Below are 19,819 nucleotides of genomic sequence, written 5' to 3'. Positions count from 1 at the left end.
ACCGTGTTTGAATGGGTCGCATTGAAGAAAATGCTAAGTCACTTGAACAAGAGACTGATGGGTATCTAGTAGATGAACCAGACGATGAAGACGAGGACGAGGAGGATGAAATAGAGGAGTCCGACGAGGATGAAGAATCCCGTAATGATGGTATGGGATATCTGTATAAAATACATGATATTTTTCTTGACATCTCAGAATCTATCTTCTCACAGATCACACATTTAAGCTCTTCAAATGAGATTGTGAAGGGAATAATAACATCTAACAGATTTTCACAAATAAATTTTACTCCTTCAGATATTTGTAACAAAATCTGACTAAAATAAAACACTTTTAAAAGAACTTTATCATCCATTTCTCTCACTCACCTAAACAAGAATAGAAACTTTACTACCAGATTTTTGGGCTACATACCAAGAAAGAGAGAAACACAAATAGAAAAAATTAGAAGAAGAAGCCGAACAAGATGAAGAAGAAGACGGGATTTGATCTCTTCTACGAGTTACACACTTTTATATATACATTTATCCACAAATCGGATCCCCCGATTAGGTACAGCTGATTCAAATAAAATTAAAATACAACTCGGATCGTGCAAATTCATTTTCGCACTCATATAAAAAATTTATATATATACAAGACGAACAATCCGATTTGTTTGCTGTGAAATTCAAATTTTTTCCCTGCCAAATCGGACCCTCCGATTTGTTGAGCAACTTTTTGGAATACAAAACTCGCAGGATCTGAATTCTAACCCCTGCCACTCACAAAAAGTTGTCCCACAATTTGGTCTAGCACGCCTTGATTCCATATCCAGACATATCACATTCAAGACTTCCATAACGATAAAATTGAGCCGTTTATTGAATGGAGGTGTCTAAAACATCTCTAAATTAGACTCATTCATTAATCATTATATTATATTCAATTTATGTCAAGAAAATTTCTAAATACCCCAAACACGTAGTATCAATTGCTTTCTTCTTATTCTCAATGCTACCTACATATCAGATTGAGGCAACTAACAGGAACAAAAACCGTTAAGATGAATTGATCCAAAGCGTAATTCATTAAAAGGGAGCAAAAATGTATGCACTCAATAAAATCATAATAAAAAAATACAACAAATTATCAAACAGAAGATATGCATCATAATTCTTACTAGCAAGGGCACTTGGTAGGCCGATGACATTATGGATCAGAACTTTATTTAAGATATTTTTGTTAATCAGTAGATTGCTGCATGTATAAGAGAGGACTTAAATTTCTTACAATTATTCAAGCGGATTAAAAAACTAATAATTTAGACCAGAGATATATGCAAAGGGAATGATTAGTGATTTTAAAGAATTATACCTATATATGAAATATATGCTTATGAAAAAAATATTATTTTGATTAACCAATTTAATATCATACACTCAAATCTTTGTACTTTTAAAATTAGTTTTTTTTTTGTGACTGAACATAACACAAAGAAAAAGGACCTAAAAGAAAGAGTAGTACTCCTCTCTAATAATAATGTCTAAACTATTAGGGGGCAGTAACCACTCTAGGTACTCCTGCTTGTTTAAAGTCTTAGCCATTAAATCAGCCGCTCTGTTTGTTGTGCGCTGGATGAGCACTAAAGTAGTTATCCAATTGCGCTGGAGCATCTCTTTGATTTTGTCAAGCAGATCAGAGTCATTCCTAATAATGCTGGTTGAGCCTCGCGAAACAAGAAGAAACGCATCAAGATTATCAGTTTCACATATGACCTCTTTGCATTCGCAATCCCAAGCCATAACAAGCCCTCTCCAAATAGCATGAAGCTCACAACAGAGAACACTAGAAAGAGGTATATTGGCAGAACAACCTTTTATCCAAATTCCCATGCTGTCTCTAATAATACATCCAAAACCAGCTAATTGCTCATTTTAAAAAATGCTTGCATCGCAGTTCACTTTACAGACATTCATTGGAGGTGGTTCTTGATGCGTGAGCATCTTTCCTATCTTTTTCTAGTGAATTTGCATCTAATTTATTGAATTTAATAACGAATTTATTATCTTTTAGCCAATATGGATGCTACTTTGAGTCTTTTGCAATTTTATTTATTTTAGGTAGCATTCGGCTGGATTTGATGGAGTTTCTGCAGCACAAGAATCAAGGAAGATGGCAGCGAAGAGTGATGCGTGCGCGTGACTGACGTGTACACGTGATTTGGGCTTTCCATGGTGACGCGTGCGCGTGACTGACGCGTACGCGTGATTTGAAGAATTTCACAGCGACGCGTGCGTGTGACTGACGCGTCCGCGTGACTTGCGAAGAAGACCAGCGACGTGTGCACGTGACTGACGCGTACGCGTGACATGCGCCACGTGCAGAAAACGCAGAAAATGTTGGGGGTGATTTCTGGGCCCCATTTTAGCACCCAAGTTAGGCGCGGATCTAGTGAAGCCAAGTGGTCCCCACGTTACAAGACGCGGAGTAGTTAGTTAATTCTGATTTAAATTCAAATTTGATTTTAAAATAGGAAAAGATATTATTTTTAATTTTAGATAATTAGATTTTAAATTTATTAGGATTAGTTATAAAAAGGGATTCTATTAGTTAATTTACATACCATCAAATTGGAACTCTATACATTTTACCAGAATCCTTATTTTCTTCTCTGTACCATGAGCAACTAATCATTCATTGTTAAGGTTAGGAGCTCTGTCTATTTGTATGGATTGATTCGTTTGATCTTTCTAATTTAATTCATGTTTTGATTTATATTTCAATAATTATTTTCGTTCTTTATTTTATGAATTTGGGTGGAATGGAAGTATGACCCATGTTCAAATTGAGTTCTTGTATAACTTGGAAAAGGTCTTTACTTGAACAACAGCTTGAAAACATATTATCCTGAATTTCTAATTGTTTGTATTTAATGGGATATGTGACATATAATCCCCTTATTTTTGGATGATTAGGATTCTTGTGGCATATAAACTGGAATTAGATCATCACCTTCTAATTGGAATTAATTGATCAAGGAATTGGCAGTTAATGAATTTTAGAAGAAACTAGGAAGGTCTAAGGAATTAGGGTCTAGTCACATATAGTTTACCGTGAATTAAATCTTGCATGATTAAAATAGTTAGTAAGAAAAATCAATCCGAAAAATAGATAACTCTGAAACCTTAACTATTTCTCCATATATTTCACAACTTCTTTACTACTTGCATTCTGAAATTCTTAAGTATTATTTAATGCTCTTTGAATACCAAAACACTCTTTTCAGTTTTTCTGACTAAGCCTATCACTCAATAACTGTTGCTTAATCTATCAATTCTCGTGGGATCGACCCTTACTCACGTAAGGTATTACTTGGTACGACCCAATGCACTTGCCGGTTAGTTTGTAGTTAGAAAATACCGCACTAGTTCTCAGTTATATTGCAAAGAGAAAGGAATAAATGGTTTTCGGTGGTAACAACATTAGAAAAATCTCAAGCAGCATGTTTAACTAAGTGAACAATTTTCTCCTTACTCCATGGATCATCTTGATGGAAGATGTCATTGTTCCTATCCCTCCAAATCCACAAAAAGGCCGCTACAAAGAGAAACTCATTTTTGTTGAGGTTAGAACGAATCCAAGACACAAAATCTAAATTAGAGTCCTCAGCGGTCATTCTCAAGTTTAAGTTAATCCAAATCTGACGAGCTTTTTGGCAAGTCCTAAAGCAATGGTTAATATCCTCTAGAGCAAGATAATATCTCTGACAAAAATCAGAAGTAGCAAGACCTCTTTAAAACTGGTAACTAATTGTAAAAACTCCGTTATTGAGACAAAGTCAGAGCAGACACTTTATTTTTTCCGATATTAATTTTCATATACTCGTTTTAGTTTTTAAAAAATGTTTGTTTTTAAATAATATTAAATTATTAACATATGTAACATTATATTATTATATAGAATATTAATAATGAGTTACATCATTATATTTTAATAATTACATTATATATTTTAATTTTTTTTAAAAATACATATTATATCTAAATTATTTTTATATAATAATAAATATAATAAAAAATAAAAAATTTCATCTGAAATTGATTTATGAGGCACAATATACGAGACCAAGTGACCAACTCTACATCCTAGGACAAGCCAAGGAAAATCCATATCCAATAAGAGAACTTTCACTAACTCATATCCAAAAATGTTGATTTATTTTTTGAAAAATAAAAAAATAAATGAATTGTCTGTTGAGTCTGTTGAGTTAGTTCGTTGGCAGTTGGCTGATTTGTTTAACCCAATATATATATATATATATATATATATTGTTAATCGGGCTAAATCCATCTATTTAATATTTCGTTTTTACAGATTTAATTGTAGAGACAAATTAAAGAGTGTAAAAACTGAAGTTGTGAACAAATGAGGGATTAACAATTGCATTTCTCAAAGATGCATGCTTAGACTTTGCTTTTGAGTGGTCTCATACTCCTATTTGCCTACTTGCTGTCACACCTGGAAGATAAGAAAGTATTGAAGAAGCTGATGAACATGGGCCATAAATGCGTATTAGATGTGGTGTTTTAAGTTGGCTCCCATGCATCTATGTTTCGAAACCCGAGTTGTAAATGCCACAGCAGGGTGTTCTTAATTGCTTGTGCAAAATATCAAGACAAGGCATGCAAGAGTTTTCGACCTTCTTTATTATTTTGAATCCAACCATACTACATACTGCGTGTATGTCAAAAATTGTGCAAAATCAAACCACCAAAATCAATTCTTAATATAAAATATATATTAAAATATATATATACATTAAAAATAAATTAAGTCATATTAAAATATATATATATATATATATATATATATATATATATATATTAAAATATTGATAGTTAATTTTAGTGGTTAATTTTAATGTACAAATAGTATTTTTGTTTTGAACCTAAGATACATTTTAAGAATACTTATAAAAGAAATAGTTTATTAAAAGCATAAATTTATGAGTTTATCTATTTTGTGTCTTAAGGATACATGTTAGTTTACAAATTAAGAAAATTTTCATTGAAAATATAAAAAATTTAAGTTTCTAATGCATTGTTTTACATTGTTAGCTAAATCCTAAATTTATTTACATTTTTAATATATTAAATGCATCAAAACTTAAAAAATTTCTATTATTATTTTCTTAAAATATGTTTCTAAAACACAAAATAGCTATTTTTATTTGGATTTTTAAAAGAATAATAAATTTTATTTTTTTACTTTTATTTTCTTGTATTTATTATTTTTCTGTTACAAAGTTTTAAAAATAGATAGATAATAACACCGAAAATAAAAATAAAAAATTTAAAACAAAATATGCCCTAAATTTTTTGTGACTAGTTTTAGTTCATACTTAGTTTTGGAGAAATAAATGTATGATAGAAATTAGTTTGTGACAAGATTAAGGTTTTGGTGCACATTTATTTCCTTCGTTTAAGAGTCAAACGTTTATTATAAACATTTTTTTTTTGGTGACTTATTATTATAAACATTTAAGAATGAGCCATCATAGAGAGAAGAAAAGAAAAAATAGAATAAATATTTTGACCTTCAAAAATTATAATTTTAACAAAATAAATATCAAAAGATGTAAATAATAAAATATAAAAAATATGTTCTGTTTGATATATTAAATTAAATATTTTATTAATTTATTTATATATATTTAGTTTATTTTGTCAAATAAAAAATATCATTAAAGATTCATTTTTTTATTTACATCTTTTTAGATTTATTTTTGTCAAAAACGTAATCTCTCAAAATACAATAACTATTTACTCAAAAAAAATTGTTGAAATTCCACTAAGTACAGAAAAAGTCATCAAGAGATACTGAAGAATAATCCAGTCACACCAAAACGTGATACTCCAAATTGAAACAATAAAAAAGCTATCTACACCTTAAAAATAAGTTACTAAATCAATCACTATATATTTGTGTATAAATATTTTTAATTTGTAATGTGAAAAAATCAAAATCAATTTTGAATTCATGGTGATTAAATTGTGGTTACATGCATTAGTATAATGTTGAAGAAATATCATTGATCAAATTTGTTCAAAATTTGATCAAATCGTTAAGAAATTTGAACATGTATGCATGGTGGCTTTAGCTGTGAATGCAAGAAGTTAAAATTTTGTATTCACATATATGTATGTTTAGTGACTTGACTTTACATGTATATTTGGTGATTTGATTGGTGCCTATATTTCATAATCAAGCACCCCACAATGTAGTTCATGAATAGAGATCCATTGGGTGTAAGAACGTTTTAGTTAGAATTTTAGAGTTATTTTATATTTGTTTTTGTATACTGTAAAGATGATCCAAGAACTCAATCAGAAGAGATGAGAGAATTTAAAGAAAATTGAATTGCTTGGAATGCAAGTTAGTTACATCAGAGTGAAATAGAACTTGTTAATCTATTTCTGTTTCAATTGTGTGTTTACTAGGGACCTTAGCAACCCATATATACATCACAATAGTCCCAACCATGTTCACTAATATCATTATTTTCTACACCCCTCCCCTCAAACTAAGAGTTGGAGTAGGTAATACTCTGAGTTTGACCAAGAACTTGTCAAAGCTGGGGATCTTAGAGGCTTGGTTAGCACATCCACGACTTGTGATTATGTAGGTATATGAACAATATGAATTTGTCCTTTTGAAATTCTTTCTCTAACCAAGTGTAGATCCACTTCAAAATGTTTGTTTTGACTATATAAGACTGGGTTTGTTACTAATTATACGGCACCAATGTTGTCACAAAAAATTGTTGGTGCTATAGTTGTTGGAACTCAAGGTTCTTGGAGTAACTTCTAAATCCATATAATCTCAGTTGTTGTTTCTGCAAGGCATTGATATTATGCTTGTGTAGAGGACCTGCTTACAGTGTTTTGCTTTCTAATACTCCAAAAGGTTGCTGCCAAGGAAAATGCAAAAATCACTTGTAGCCTAGTCAGCATCTGTGAAAGTAAGAAGGCGAAAATCAGTGCATTTAGGTAAATGTATTCCATGGTTAGCCTATTTGAGAGATATCTTAAGATTCTCTTGACTGCTCTCCAATGATCTTCTAAGGGAGCATGCATAAACTGGCTGACCTTATTGACAGTAAAGGCTATCTTAGACATTAGTTTGTGAGAAGGCAACATGGGATTTTAGAGGAAGCATGGTAGCTCTTTTGAACAAGTCAGAAATATACTTGCACTGAGAGATTGTAAGTCACCCATGTTAGCGAAATTAAATTCCAAACTAATAAAAAAATATAATTGGCCAAGATCTCTTAAAGATAAGCTTTTCAATTTCAGAATTGTGATTGCGAGTGATGACAATGTTATCAACATATGCCAAAAGATATATGGTGGATGTTGGATTGAACTTAGTGAAGTATTAGTAAAGCCATGGTTAAAAACAGTACTGCTAAGTTTGTGAAACCATACCAATAGCTTTGTCAAGTTTGCATACAAGATGAGGATTAGATGGTGAGAGAAGCCTTGTGGAGGGATCATGTAACAGTAAGCTCTCCATTAAGGAAAGCATTATTGAAATCGAACTGTCTCAAGAACCAACCAACCCTTAGAAATAGCAATAGAGAGAACTATCCTGATGGTGATGGGTCTAATGACATGGCTATAAATTTAAGAGTAGTCAAATATCCACAATTTGATGACAACCTTTAGCAACAAGGTAAGCCTTGTACTTTTTAATAACACCATCAGCACCTCTTTTAATTGTAAATATCCATTTTGATCCAATAATAGTAGCATTGAAAGAAGGTTGAATAAGATGCCAGGTCTTGTTTTTCATCAATGCAGACCAAAGTGATGATTTTAAGGCTCGAGAAGCATTTTTATGTATGTTATTGATCAAATCAAAAGTTGGAACTTCACTTATCAAGGTTGTGGGTCTAGATAAACCAGATTTAGATGTGGTTATTATATGGTGCCTATTAGTAACAGTAGTGGTTTGATTTGTCATTTCAATATCTCTAGTTGGTTGAATTTCAATCCCTAATATTGGGATTTTATTTGAAGATAGAGAGGAATTTTGAGAAGTAGAAGGAGAAGTGATAAGAATATGATTAGAATTGTTTTCAATATATTGAGGTTGATCAGAAACAAGTTCTTCAGAAGTACTAGCAGGATGATTATGAATGATTGTGGAAAATTGATCAGATTTAGTAAGAGGAGAGGGAATCTGAGACAAAAATTAAGCATGTTAGTGGCAGAAGTAGAAGAATTAGGATGAAATGCAGTAGAATTGGAAGAATGATCAGCAAATATAGATGCGTAAGGGAAATATTTCTCATAAAAAATTATATTTCTTGCAATTATGATTTTACCATTTCTACCAAGACATTTGAAATTTTTTGACTTAGGAGCATACTCCAAAAGGACACATAAATCTGATCTATAATCCAATTTATCCTTGTTGAAGGGTCTGAGATGTGAAAAACGTGCACATCAAAAGACCCTCAACATAGAATAGTTAGGAATGCATTTTTGAAGCATTTTAAAAGGTGATTTTAAGTTTAAAACTCTTTTTGGAAGTCTGTTAATAAGGAAGTATGCATTAAGGAAGGCATCTTCCCATAATTGTGGTGGAAGATTAGCAGTGGCAAGAAGAGTCAGACCTATCTCAGTGAAATGCATGTGCTTTCTCTCCGCAACTCCTTGCTGTTGGGTCTAAGAGCATGATAATATATGCAAGATTGACATGAGCCAGAGAAATAGAAAATTGTTTGAACTTTTCAATTGTTTCTTCGTGTGAAATCAACAGATTTTTGACTTGTAATACAGCTTGAAAATTCTTTTGATAAATCTTCACATATTACTTCAATGTGATCTTCAGGTGTAATTGAATAACCTATAGCCATAAGAGAGTCTACAACTTCTTTGATTTGAGCCAAATATTCAGTGATCTTGAGATTCTTTTTTTTTTTAATCATCTTGAGCTGTTTGTAAATTGTTTGATCTTTGTTTTGGTCGTTTCAGCAAAGTGAGTTTGAAGTTTGTGCCATATTTTAAGAGCTGAAGAGCAATGTGCAATGCGATTCTTGAAGGAAGAATCAACAGATGCAAGCAACCAATATCTGAGATTCTAGTATCGATGAAGCCATTTAATGTGTTTTTTAGAGACTTTTCCAGCAGTTTGAGCTTCAGCATATTCAAATTCAGGTGGTAATTTTTCTTCATGAAGATTATCTCCAAGATTTTGGCCTATGATGGTGAAGAGTGCTTGTTGTTGTCATGTGAGAAAATTGGAGTCATTCAATCTGTCTTGAATAGGAGAAAGAAAATCTTTTTGATTAATGGGGAGAGCCATGAATCAACCTTCCCCTGAATACCATGTAAAGATAATCCAAGAACTCAATCGGAAGAGATGAGAGAACTTAGAGAAAATAGAATTGCTTGGAATGCAAGTTAATTACATAAGAGTGAAAAAGAACTTGTTATTCTAAATCTGTTTCAATTGTGTGTTTACTAGGGGCCTTAGCAACTTACATATACATATCACAGTAGTCCTAACTATGCTCACTAATATTACTATTCTCTAGATATATCAAGTCAATTTGTTGGTCTCTCTTTTAGTTATTTAGAGAAGAGTTGTATTAGTCTTATGTGTCTTCTCTTTATACTTGGTGAGGAGTATTTGTTTCTTTGTTTATTTCTTTATAGTTTAGAGTATACACCATTTAATTTAGTATCGACAAGTATTTTAGGTGTATTTGGAATTTGGATATGTTTAAGTATTTGGTCCATTCTACGGTATCTCACTAGAGATTTTGGTTTAAGTGTAGTTGTTACCAATTTGTATATTTGTTCTATTTTGGAAAATGCTATGTGCCTTTTAAAATTCAGCTTTTAATTAGTCTTTTAATTTAAATAATATTATTTAATTAAATTTTAATTAAAATATATTCCTAATTTATAACCAAACATATTGGTAATTAAGATAAATTTAAATTTTAAATATTAGAATTTCTCTAACTTTCTATCCACTTCATAAAGTAGTTACTTTAATTTATCATTTTTTCATTTTTTCTATAAGTTTCTCTCTCTCGTATGTTCTTTTCTTCTTCTTTCTCAAGTTTTTCACAAAAATTTTCATAGAAGAATGCTACTCTCTGCTGGTAAATTTACTAGTTCATACTTATTATTATTATTATTATTATTATTAGATGAGTCGTGCTATTTTGTTCTTTATTTGACTTGAGTGACTATGCATGCTAACTCAAAACTCATTCATTATCATTGTCGAATGAAATTTTAATAAGATTATATTAACATTTGAATTAAACAATAAATGAATTATCAATCTATGTATCAAAATTCTTTTCTTCTTCTTCCCTTTCCTTTTTTCTTTCTTTCTTTTATTTTTTTAATCTTTATCTCTAGAATGATTTGAGAAGACCACCAACATAAAATTATTAGACCAAATTAAAGATAAATAAAGGAGTAATTACACGTCTAAAATTATTAAGTTATCCAAAAAAATACTTTTAAAACACATTCAAAATCATAAATCTAAAATTTAAATTTAAACATTAAAAATAAAATTAATTTTTTATATCTTGTTCAATTAAAGTTCATCTAACATTTCTTTTTTTAGTAGTTAGAATTTTTTGTTACTTCTTTAAATATTAATGCTTTAAAAATTATTAAAATATACGTAAAAATTCGTTTTTATTTTCAATTGTAACACATATAAAATTATCAAGTGATACACAAAATATTTCTGAAACACATTCAATTAAAATCATAAATTCAGAAATTTAAATTTAAACTTTAAATATAAAGTTAATTTTTTATATCTTATTCGATAAAAATTCATCTAATATTTTTTATTTTTTATTATGAGTTAGATTTTATCGTTACTTATTTGAACATTAATGCTTTTAAAACTATTAAAATGTATGTTTATAAAAATTAATTTTTTTTCAATTATTATACATTTAGAATGATGGACTTATCTACAAAATATATTTGAAATACATCTAAATCATAAATCTAAAATTTAAATTTAAACGTTAAAAATAAAATTAATTTTTTTATATCTTATTCGATAAAAATGTATCTAATATTTCTTATTTTTTATTAACGTTTTTAAAATTATTAAAATAAATAATTAAACTAAATTTTTTAGATCTTATTCAATAAAATTATATCTAACATATTAGGGCTCATTCTTAAACGCTCCTTGCTAAGTATGGAGTGCTGCACACCTTGTGAATTCGTTAAGTCTAAACTCTTCATTTATTATATTTTATTTGAATGGTCTGGATTTAAAAAGGTAACCTGTTAATCAGGTTAATTATTTTTTTTACAAATTTTAGATTTTTTTGGCAAGTCTCAGATTTTGGAATGAAGTTCAAAATAAAAAATTAGTATATAAATATTAAAAACAATATGTCTGTACAAAAAAAGTTATTGGACTTTATAATTAAAATAAATAATACATAAAAATAAGTTAAAAATTCATGTACTAAATCCAAAAAAAAGATATATTAGAATCTTAAAAAAAATAATATTAAATATATATTATGTATATAATATTAAATTTTAAATAAATTTTGTTTTGTGTGAAATAAAATATAATATTAAATATAAACACAATGATAAAAAAATTTGTGTTATATATATATAATATTAAAATTTAAATAAATTTTGTTTTATGTGAAATAAAATTATAATATTAAATATAAATATAATGATAAAAAATTTTGTATTATATATATATATATACAATTTTATTTTGTGTGAAACAAAATTAAAACATTAAATATGAATAGAATGATAAAAGATTTAGTACTATATAAATTTAATTAAAAAAATATTTATACAAGATAAAAAGTAAACAAACATATAATAATTTTATTTTGTGCGGAAAAAAATTCATGTAAAAAAAATATTTATATAATTTTTTATTCACAATTTTTTATTGAAATATGTTATTTTACTATATTTATAATATATTATTTGGGATAATTATATTATTTTAGTTAATATATATTATTTAAAAAAATATTTAAAATTTATCATTTTGTATTAAGAATATTATTAAAAATATATTATTATTTTTTCTTAAATAACATTTTCTTTTCTTTGGTTTAAATACTATGACAATAATATTTTTTGTGTAATTGTTTGTACTCAATAAATATTATATTCATTTATTTTTATATTGCATGTAAAATAAATAATTAATGTTTAAAAAAGTTAATAAAGGAAAGAAGTATTTTTTTTACCAATTCTTAGGTGAATATAAAGAGATTATGTCATTTGAATTATAATTCGTTGGCAAAAAAAGAAATACTCTTAATTATATATTAAATAGAATAATTATTTATTAGGCTCATTTTTATACAAATAAAAATTTTTCTTAGTTTTATATCTGTAATATTTTATACCAATTAGCTTCAGAATTTAATTATTTTTTGAATAAATTAATAAAAAAATAATACAAATAATTGTTTAAATATAATTGTATTTTAATTTTTCATTTTATTATGTACACGTTGAGGTTAATTTGAAATAAAAGATAATGGACTTGTTGTAACTGCCATGTATTTTGTGCTTTGACTGCGTCGTCATTTGAGAATCATGCGCCTTCATGGAAACCGGGGTTCTTCTACAGAATCCGTTTTGCGTTTGGAGTTAGCTAACCAGCAGTGGCGACAGGCATGCGTCTTCCTTTTCTATGGCAGCAATTTTTCGGACTTTGATGATCATATATGGTAGAGGTGGAATAGGGTGGGTTCAAGAGCGTCAAAATCTATAGCTAGCTAAAACGATAGTGGAAGTACCTGCCAGCAAATAAAACAATGAAAATATTTGAAGACATCACATCGATAATAATAGAGTAACAGAGGAGTTAATTTTTTTTGTTAGTGCTGGTTTGTTTGTTCACCCCATGACAAAAAAAAAAAAATAACAATAATAAATAAATTAAATTTACTTGATAACTTTTGATAGTAGGTTAACTTTTAAGGAGTGCTGCACTCCCTACTTTATCTGGAGTGCACTAGCTTTCGCCAACATATTAGTTCAAAATATGATCTCTTGTAGTGGTTTCATATGTGTGGGTTAATAATTAAAACCCTTATTAAGATTTACATTTTAGATTTTAAAATTAAAATCTTTGATTTTACTGAATTTAATTTTTGGATATATATTTAAATGATAATCTGTTAATAATTAAAAATGTTAAAACTGAAACAGAAATTTTAAATTTTAAATTTTTATTTTATTTAGTTTGTATTTTGAATGTGTATTTAATTTAAAAAAAATACTAAATCTATTTAAATATATTTGTTTTAATTTTTTTTAAATTATTCTAATAAAAAGCTGAATAAAAGATTATATTTAAAAGATATTTAGTCATACTATTCTATTTTATAATAAAATATTTGTTTATCATCTTTATCTGTAAACATAGGCTTTAAGCCGAATTACATCCATTTTTTATGTGTCGAATTCTAGCTAGCTCTTGTACGCTACTCTAATTATTGCCTAAATTCTTAACATATATTTTATATTTTGTTAATTTTAATAACTAATTTTAATGTATATATATAGTATGATAATCAACTTGTTCTGCTCCCAAAAAACAGGGACAGTGAATATTAATGCATCCAAAAACATAGGATATAACGTAACGTGTTCCCTTAATGAATTTGTTTTTTAAATGTGGAAAAATTGTAAGAAAAATGTTTGAAGGGACTAAATATCTAAATAATTAACATGCAATGCTTTTATAAGATTCATTTCACTCACGGATGCCAATAACGCAAAAAAGAAAAAAAAAATTCACACACACAAAGAGACATGCATATAAATCAATAAATCATCTTCTACTACTCTTTCAACAAACACATAATAGGCCATCTTTTTTTTCTCATTCAGAAACCAGATTGATCCCAGAATCCTTGTTTGGTTTTGAATGGAAAAGGGGGTCATTGATCTCATACTAGTCCCAAGTGGTCTTCTTGTAATGGTAATATACCATTTCTGGCTTCTTCGTAGAGTTCTGAAGCACCCCACCAAAACTACTATTGCTGTCAATGAAATCAGTAGACGTCTCTGGGTTGAAACTATGATGGAGGTAGGTACTTAATTATGTGGTTGTCTTGACAATTTTTTTTTTTTTTACATTAAAAGATTTAAGTAAAGATAATTCTAACTACACGAAAATATAAGTTAAGTACATATATCTAATATATTATTAAATAAATAAAAATAACTAATTTTTAAATTTATTATAATACTTAAAAAGTCATCTAGATACAAAAATTTTTAAAATATTTTGAACACAAATCAGAGGATTTGATTTGTGTACCTTCTATAATTTAAAAAAAATACTAAAAATTACAATATTAAAATATATCACTCATCCTACTTTCATATCTAAATTTTTTATTTAAATTTTTTAGCCTCAAGAAGCATCTACTTCAGTAGAACAACTAGTAGCTATTACCTATCTAATTTGTATTTTCTTAAAATTTAAAAATATCTGGCCGATTTCATTTATAATAAAATTAAATGTTTGTGGTATTAATTTATTTAAAAAATGTTTCCTTAATACTGATGTAACTTTATAAAAGAAAAAAGTGTAGTATTAAATTGTAAATTATTTTATGTACGAGAAAAATTTTATTTACAAGCGAAGGAGTATTAACAAGTTTTGAGCTGATATATATTCAATGCAGTAATATAGCTAATTATATGTATTTGCCACAATAATGGTTAATTTAATCTTTTGAGTGAAAGGATACAGAATTTGCTGATGAGATTGTGACTTAGCTGCTTCTCAGTTTTCTCAAATTTGATGAGTATCATTTTTTTCTTGTAAAGCTTTTTCTTGTTTAATTAATTACCGTCTGTGAGATTTCTTCTAAAAAAATATGTTTTTCTCTAGTTGTTTAGTTTTGTTGAGATTTTTTTTTGTTGTTGTTTGGCTGTAATATAGTCTTACGGTAAGTTTTATTCAGTTTCACCAGTACTTATTTTTGGAAAAAAATTCTAACAATTAATTAATTTTTAAAAATTTTATTTATGTAATTAATATTGGTGTGAAGAGTAAATATTTAAATTAGATGAAAATTCAGTTAATTTTATACGAAGTTAATAGTTAAAAATCGTTAAATAATTTGATAAATTTGATTAAATTGTCATTTAATAACTCTCATCTATTAATTTCATATGAAGTGAATTACCTAAATTTCCACCTTTAAATTATCAGGATATACCAAGGCATGGGGTTCTCGCAGTGCAATCCTTGAGGAACAACATAATGGCTTCAACCCTTTTGGCCACCGCCGCCATATCGCTTTCTTCCCTCTTAGCCATATTAATGGTTGGCAGCGGTGGCGGCAACTATGGTGGCTACTACCACAAAGGAGAAACCAAGAGCCTTGTTTCCGAGGCCTATGGTGATAGAATAAGTGATTACATTTTGTCTTTGAAGTTCTTCGCCATGTTATTGTGCTTCTTGCTCTCATTCATGTTCAATGTTCAATCAATAAGGTACTATAACCAAGCAAGCATCCTCATTAACGTACCCTTCAAGAAAGTGCCATCGCCGACGCCGACACGGAGCCTCCGACTTGGGATGTTAAATGTCACCAAGATTTTCAACAAGGGGAGCTATTTTTGGTCTCTAGGATGGCGGGCCATCTACTTCTCTTTCCCTTTGTTTATGTGGCTTTGGGGACCAATTCCGATGTTTGTTTCATGCATTGTCCTAGTCTTCATTTTGTACTTCTTGGATTCTACCTTTGATTATGGATGGCAAGGGGGTGACAATAACGAGGTGCATAAGAACTACAATGTGTGTTGACATGGAAGTTGGTATGGGGGCCAATTGATATATGGAACCTTATGATCCCTAATTGGCCAATGCCGTATGAAATCTCTTGTGCATGCAATAGTTCTGCTTTTGGGTAATTTTTCCTTTTGCGTCAATAATTTCACTTCTTTTAACAACACATAGGGCAAATTGCATGCACCAAAATAAAAACCATAAGTACTGAAAAACCGATGAACCAGAAGTAAAAGTAGTGCTCGTCATTGTCATTAATCTTCTACCTTAAATGATTTCTCTCTCATATTTATTTTTGGTCCTATTTATGAAATAAATGGTGAGAGACCCCACTTTACTTTTTAAAGTGAAATTCAAACTTTAGAAAATCCAAATCCATGAATTATTATAGCTCAATTGGTATAGTTTCTCTATACTCATCTAAGAAGTTGTAGATTCGAGTCTCCTTATCATTATATAAAAAAATTACATATATAAAAATTTTATATAAATAAGACAACATAAAAAAGAAAGACGAAAAAATACGCTGAGAGAAAAATAAAAGAGAAAAGAGAGGAAATTAAAAACAAAGAAAAAAATAACAAAGAGAAAGGAAGAAAAAAAGGAAAACAAAACACATAAGAAGAAGAAAAACAACTCAACAAAAAAAAAGAAAAGGAGTGAATGAAGAAGGTTTTTTTTCTATTTAAATAAAATATTATAATTTATTGATTTAAATAAAGATACATGAATTTATTAATTTGTACATTTAATCTTATTTTCGTAGTCAAAAACTGCAAAAATGAGACTAAGTACATAAATTAAAAAAGTTTGAACACTTATTATTTCATTCCCACATTTCAAGTTTAAAATTTCGATTCAAAGTTGATTATTCTAACTTTGACACCATATTTGTCTGGAAAATCTTAGATCAATAATATTTGGCCTCAAATATGTGGGAATTACGAATTGTTTGGATGACATTTTTGTTAATTGATTGTTTGAGATTGATTTGACTGAGAAAATTTTGAATTGCCTTAATAGAAATATCAAAAGATGAGTACTCATGTGAAAATACCTCGATGTGAAACTAATCTAGCTAAGAACGATTGCATAATTTGATGTGTTTAATTAAACTAATTTTTTTTGATAGTCACACTAATTAAATTGGTTTTTTATTGAATAAATTTTTCCTGAAAACAAAAATGTGATTTAGTTGTTGGCCATGCATTATATCCTTATTATTATTTATATTAAATATAATAATTGAGAAGTAAGTAAAATGAATATGTAATAATCTGCCTTAGTAAAAAGTGATATAATAGGTTTTAATATTAGTGATTACTTTTAGTACGATGATAAATTAATACAAACCGATACGATAAAATCAAGAATAAATAAAAATATAATATATGAATTATATTATTTATATTAATAATTAATTTTTTTTAAATTATATATTGTATCATTATTTTTATTAAATTGTTTTTTTAATTTAATAAAAATAAAAAATATTTTATTATTTAATTTAAAAAAATTTAAATAATTTTTTATGATGAACAAAGATTGCTCTTTTGAAGACACCAAAAAAAGACTGCTCTTTTGAATTAATCAAAATTTAAAATTCAGCTAATCTTAACTTTATATTTTATATTTTAAATAATTAAAAAAACACATCTAAAAAATAAAAAAATAAAGTTCATTTTTTTCTAAGATTTTAGTATTATTCATCTTCTCTCTATTGATCTTGAATTAAAATTGGAAATGTGTATTTTAAAACAGTTAAAAAATGAAGAGAAAACAATTTTTGTACTAAAGATTATAAATTTTTAAAATTTAGACCTCTGTTAAAAATTCTACAAAATTATAAAATTTATACTGTGTGCATGTGTATAGGATTGTGCCCACGCACAAAACAGAGACAAATTTTAACTTTGTGTGTGTGACAGAACTGTGCGTGTGCACACGTTTTATTTTCTCTAAAATATTATTTTTTTGACTGTCTTTCCGATGAGCTTGTAAACCTTTTTAACCTTCATATTGAGTTGAATAATTTTAGTTATGAAATTGACTGAGTTGGCAATTATGACTAAATGTGATATGAAAAACTGTATTGGCAAGGATGTGGGCTTTGTCCCGCTTGCGTGGTTGACATCCCAAGAGAAGTCTACAAGGGACTATCCCTGTGAGTATTGATTGGCAAGGATAGAAGCTTTGTCTCGCTTGCGTGATTATTATTGAGCACAATCTCGTGAGGGCGGTGATACATAACGCTCACTTGAGATATAGTATCTAAAGTTCAGTGGGGACGATGATACGTAACGCCCACTTGAACTATGAGTACGGCTCGGTGAGGATGGCGATACATAATGCTCACTTGAGATAGAATGATTCCTCATGAGGTTGGCGATACGTAACGCTCATGGAAGGGATGTTTTCTAAGATAGGGATGGCGATATGTAACGTCTATCTCAGGAATGTTATTGGGTGCGGGCAACCAACTAACACGTGAGGTCATGGTCTGTTTAAGAATACACATGTATCATGTGCATTTGTGTGCTATTGTTTGAGTGTACATAATTATTTTGATTTGCCTAACTGATTATTCTACTTAACTGTTAGTTGTACTACTTGTTCTAATTGTGCTAAATTGTGATTGCCTTGCATTTGCCTTGTGTTTGTGACTGATCCTGCTGAACTGAATATATGACGGAAGAGAGATGATGATTTACTGAAAATGATTGAGACTAAAGATAACTATAGAGTTGATAATTCAGCAAATTTAACTCTGTGTGGATAAGTGAAAACCCTAGGCTTGAACTTCTATGATGTTGGAGATAGGATTGCCTAGAAGGTTCATATCCCACTGGGAACCTTTGGGTTCTCACTCGTCGTGGATTTTCTATTTTTCAGATGCATGACGTGATGAACCTTGCTGAAAGTGCGAGATTCTATTTGGTGAAGCAAAGAAGACCTTTTGAGATTTAGTTTAGTTGTAGAATTCTCTTCACTTTTGATACTTTATTGTATATTTTGTATATTCCTCTTAGAGATTTTTATTTGGAGAGACAAGATGTCTATTTTGTATACTTTTGGTGTTGTAATATTCTAACTGGCCTTTTCTTCACAGATCGAGACTAGTAACTACTATGTGTCCTATTTATATATATATATTTTGCTTTAGTATACGACGCTTCTTACGTTAACGTTTCGTGTGTGAATAACGGTTGTCGATTTTATTTATCTTTCCTTCACATGATCCTAGTTATATTATTATTCTTCAAGTATTATATATGTATGTATCTTTCTTTTAGGTGTCATAATACCTCACCACCTTTGATTTACGACTATAGCATATGGTTTTGTATAGTAGGGTGTTACACTCAGTAAATTTGCAGAGAATTATACCTTCTACCCTCCTAGGTATCCTTTCGTTGATGAAGTGAGATGCAAATCAACCAAGTGCAACCTTAGCCAAATTCCTTACATTTTTCATGGTACTTTAAGATGATTTGACTCTAACACCCTATACTCAACTCCTCGACGGATGCTATAATCCTTCACATTCAACACAGCTTCCTCTTTATTTTGGAATGATTGTCCAATATGAAATTCTATAGAAGCAGTTGCATGATGCAATCCTTGACCCCAAAGGCATCATCTACATTCGGCTGTTGCCCTATAGCTTCCAAGTTTAGTGTTGAAAAGTGCGGAGGATATTGTTATGTGCCAGAACTTGATGAGCCCTGTTGTGTATGTGGATTGCTCCTTGTATCCTCATCATTGTTTCCAACTATATCGACAGGCTCTTCATCCAAATTACCTTTTTTCATTGCATTTTCAACTCGATTAGGTTCATTGTCACCTACACAATCAAGAATCATGATCGGAGAGCTGGCCATGTCAACTGCCAGCTGCCAAAATAAACAGTTCTCCAATTCTGCACAACCATCTTCATCCGCACGATTCAAATCAACCGCAAGGGATG

At 29.0% G+C, this 19,819-nt stretch overlaps 1 protein-coding gene across 1 annotated transcript; it reads left to right on the top strand.

Moving 5' to 3' along the window:
- The first annotated feature begins 13,928 nt into the window (after positions 1-13,928).
- On the top strand, positions 13,929-15,870 carry LOC130939688 (uncharacterized). The gene is made up of 2 exons (XM_057867780.1): positions 13,929-14,136; positions 15,274-15,870. Exons 1-2 carry the CDS (start codon positions 13,975-13,977, stop codon positions 15,868-15,870), a joined length of 759 nt encoding a protein of 252 aa, XP_057723763.1. The 5' UTR covers positions 13,929-13,974.
- The last annotated feature ends 3,949 nt before the right edge of the window (positions 15,871-19,819 follow it).

This window comes from Arachis stenosperma, chromosome 7, assembly GCF_014773155.1.
Source record: "Arachis stenosperma cultivar V10309 chromosome 7, arast.V10309.gnm1.PFL2, whole genome shotgun sequence".
Lineage (NCBI taxonomy): Eukaryota > Viridiplantae > Streptophyta > Magnoliopsida > Fabales > Fabaceae > Arachis > Arachis stenosperma.
The sequence above is the reverse complement of the archived record's forward strand: the minus strand, read 5'-3'. Positions and strand labels throughout refer to the sequence as shown.

What these genes read in the sequence shown, in the direction of transcription:
- LOC130939688 (XM_057867780.1), top strand. Translation starts at nt 13,975, where the DNA reads ATGGAAAAGGGGGTCATTGATCTCATACTAGTCCCAAGTGGTCTTCTT. An exon ending in GGGTTGAAACTATGATGGAG is followed by an intron (nt 14,137 to 15,273) that starts GTAGGTACTTAA and finishes TTAAATTATCAG; the next exon opens with GATATACCAAGGCATGGGGT.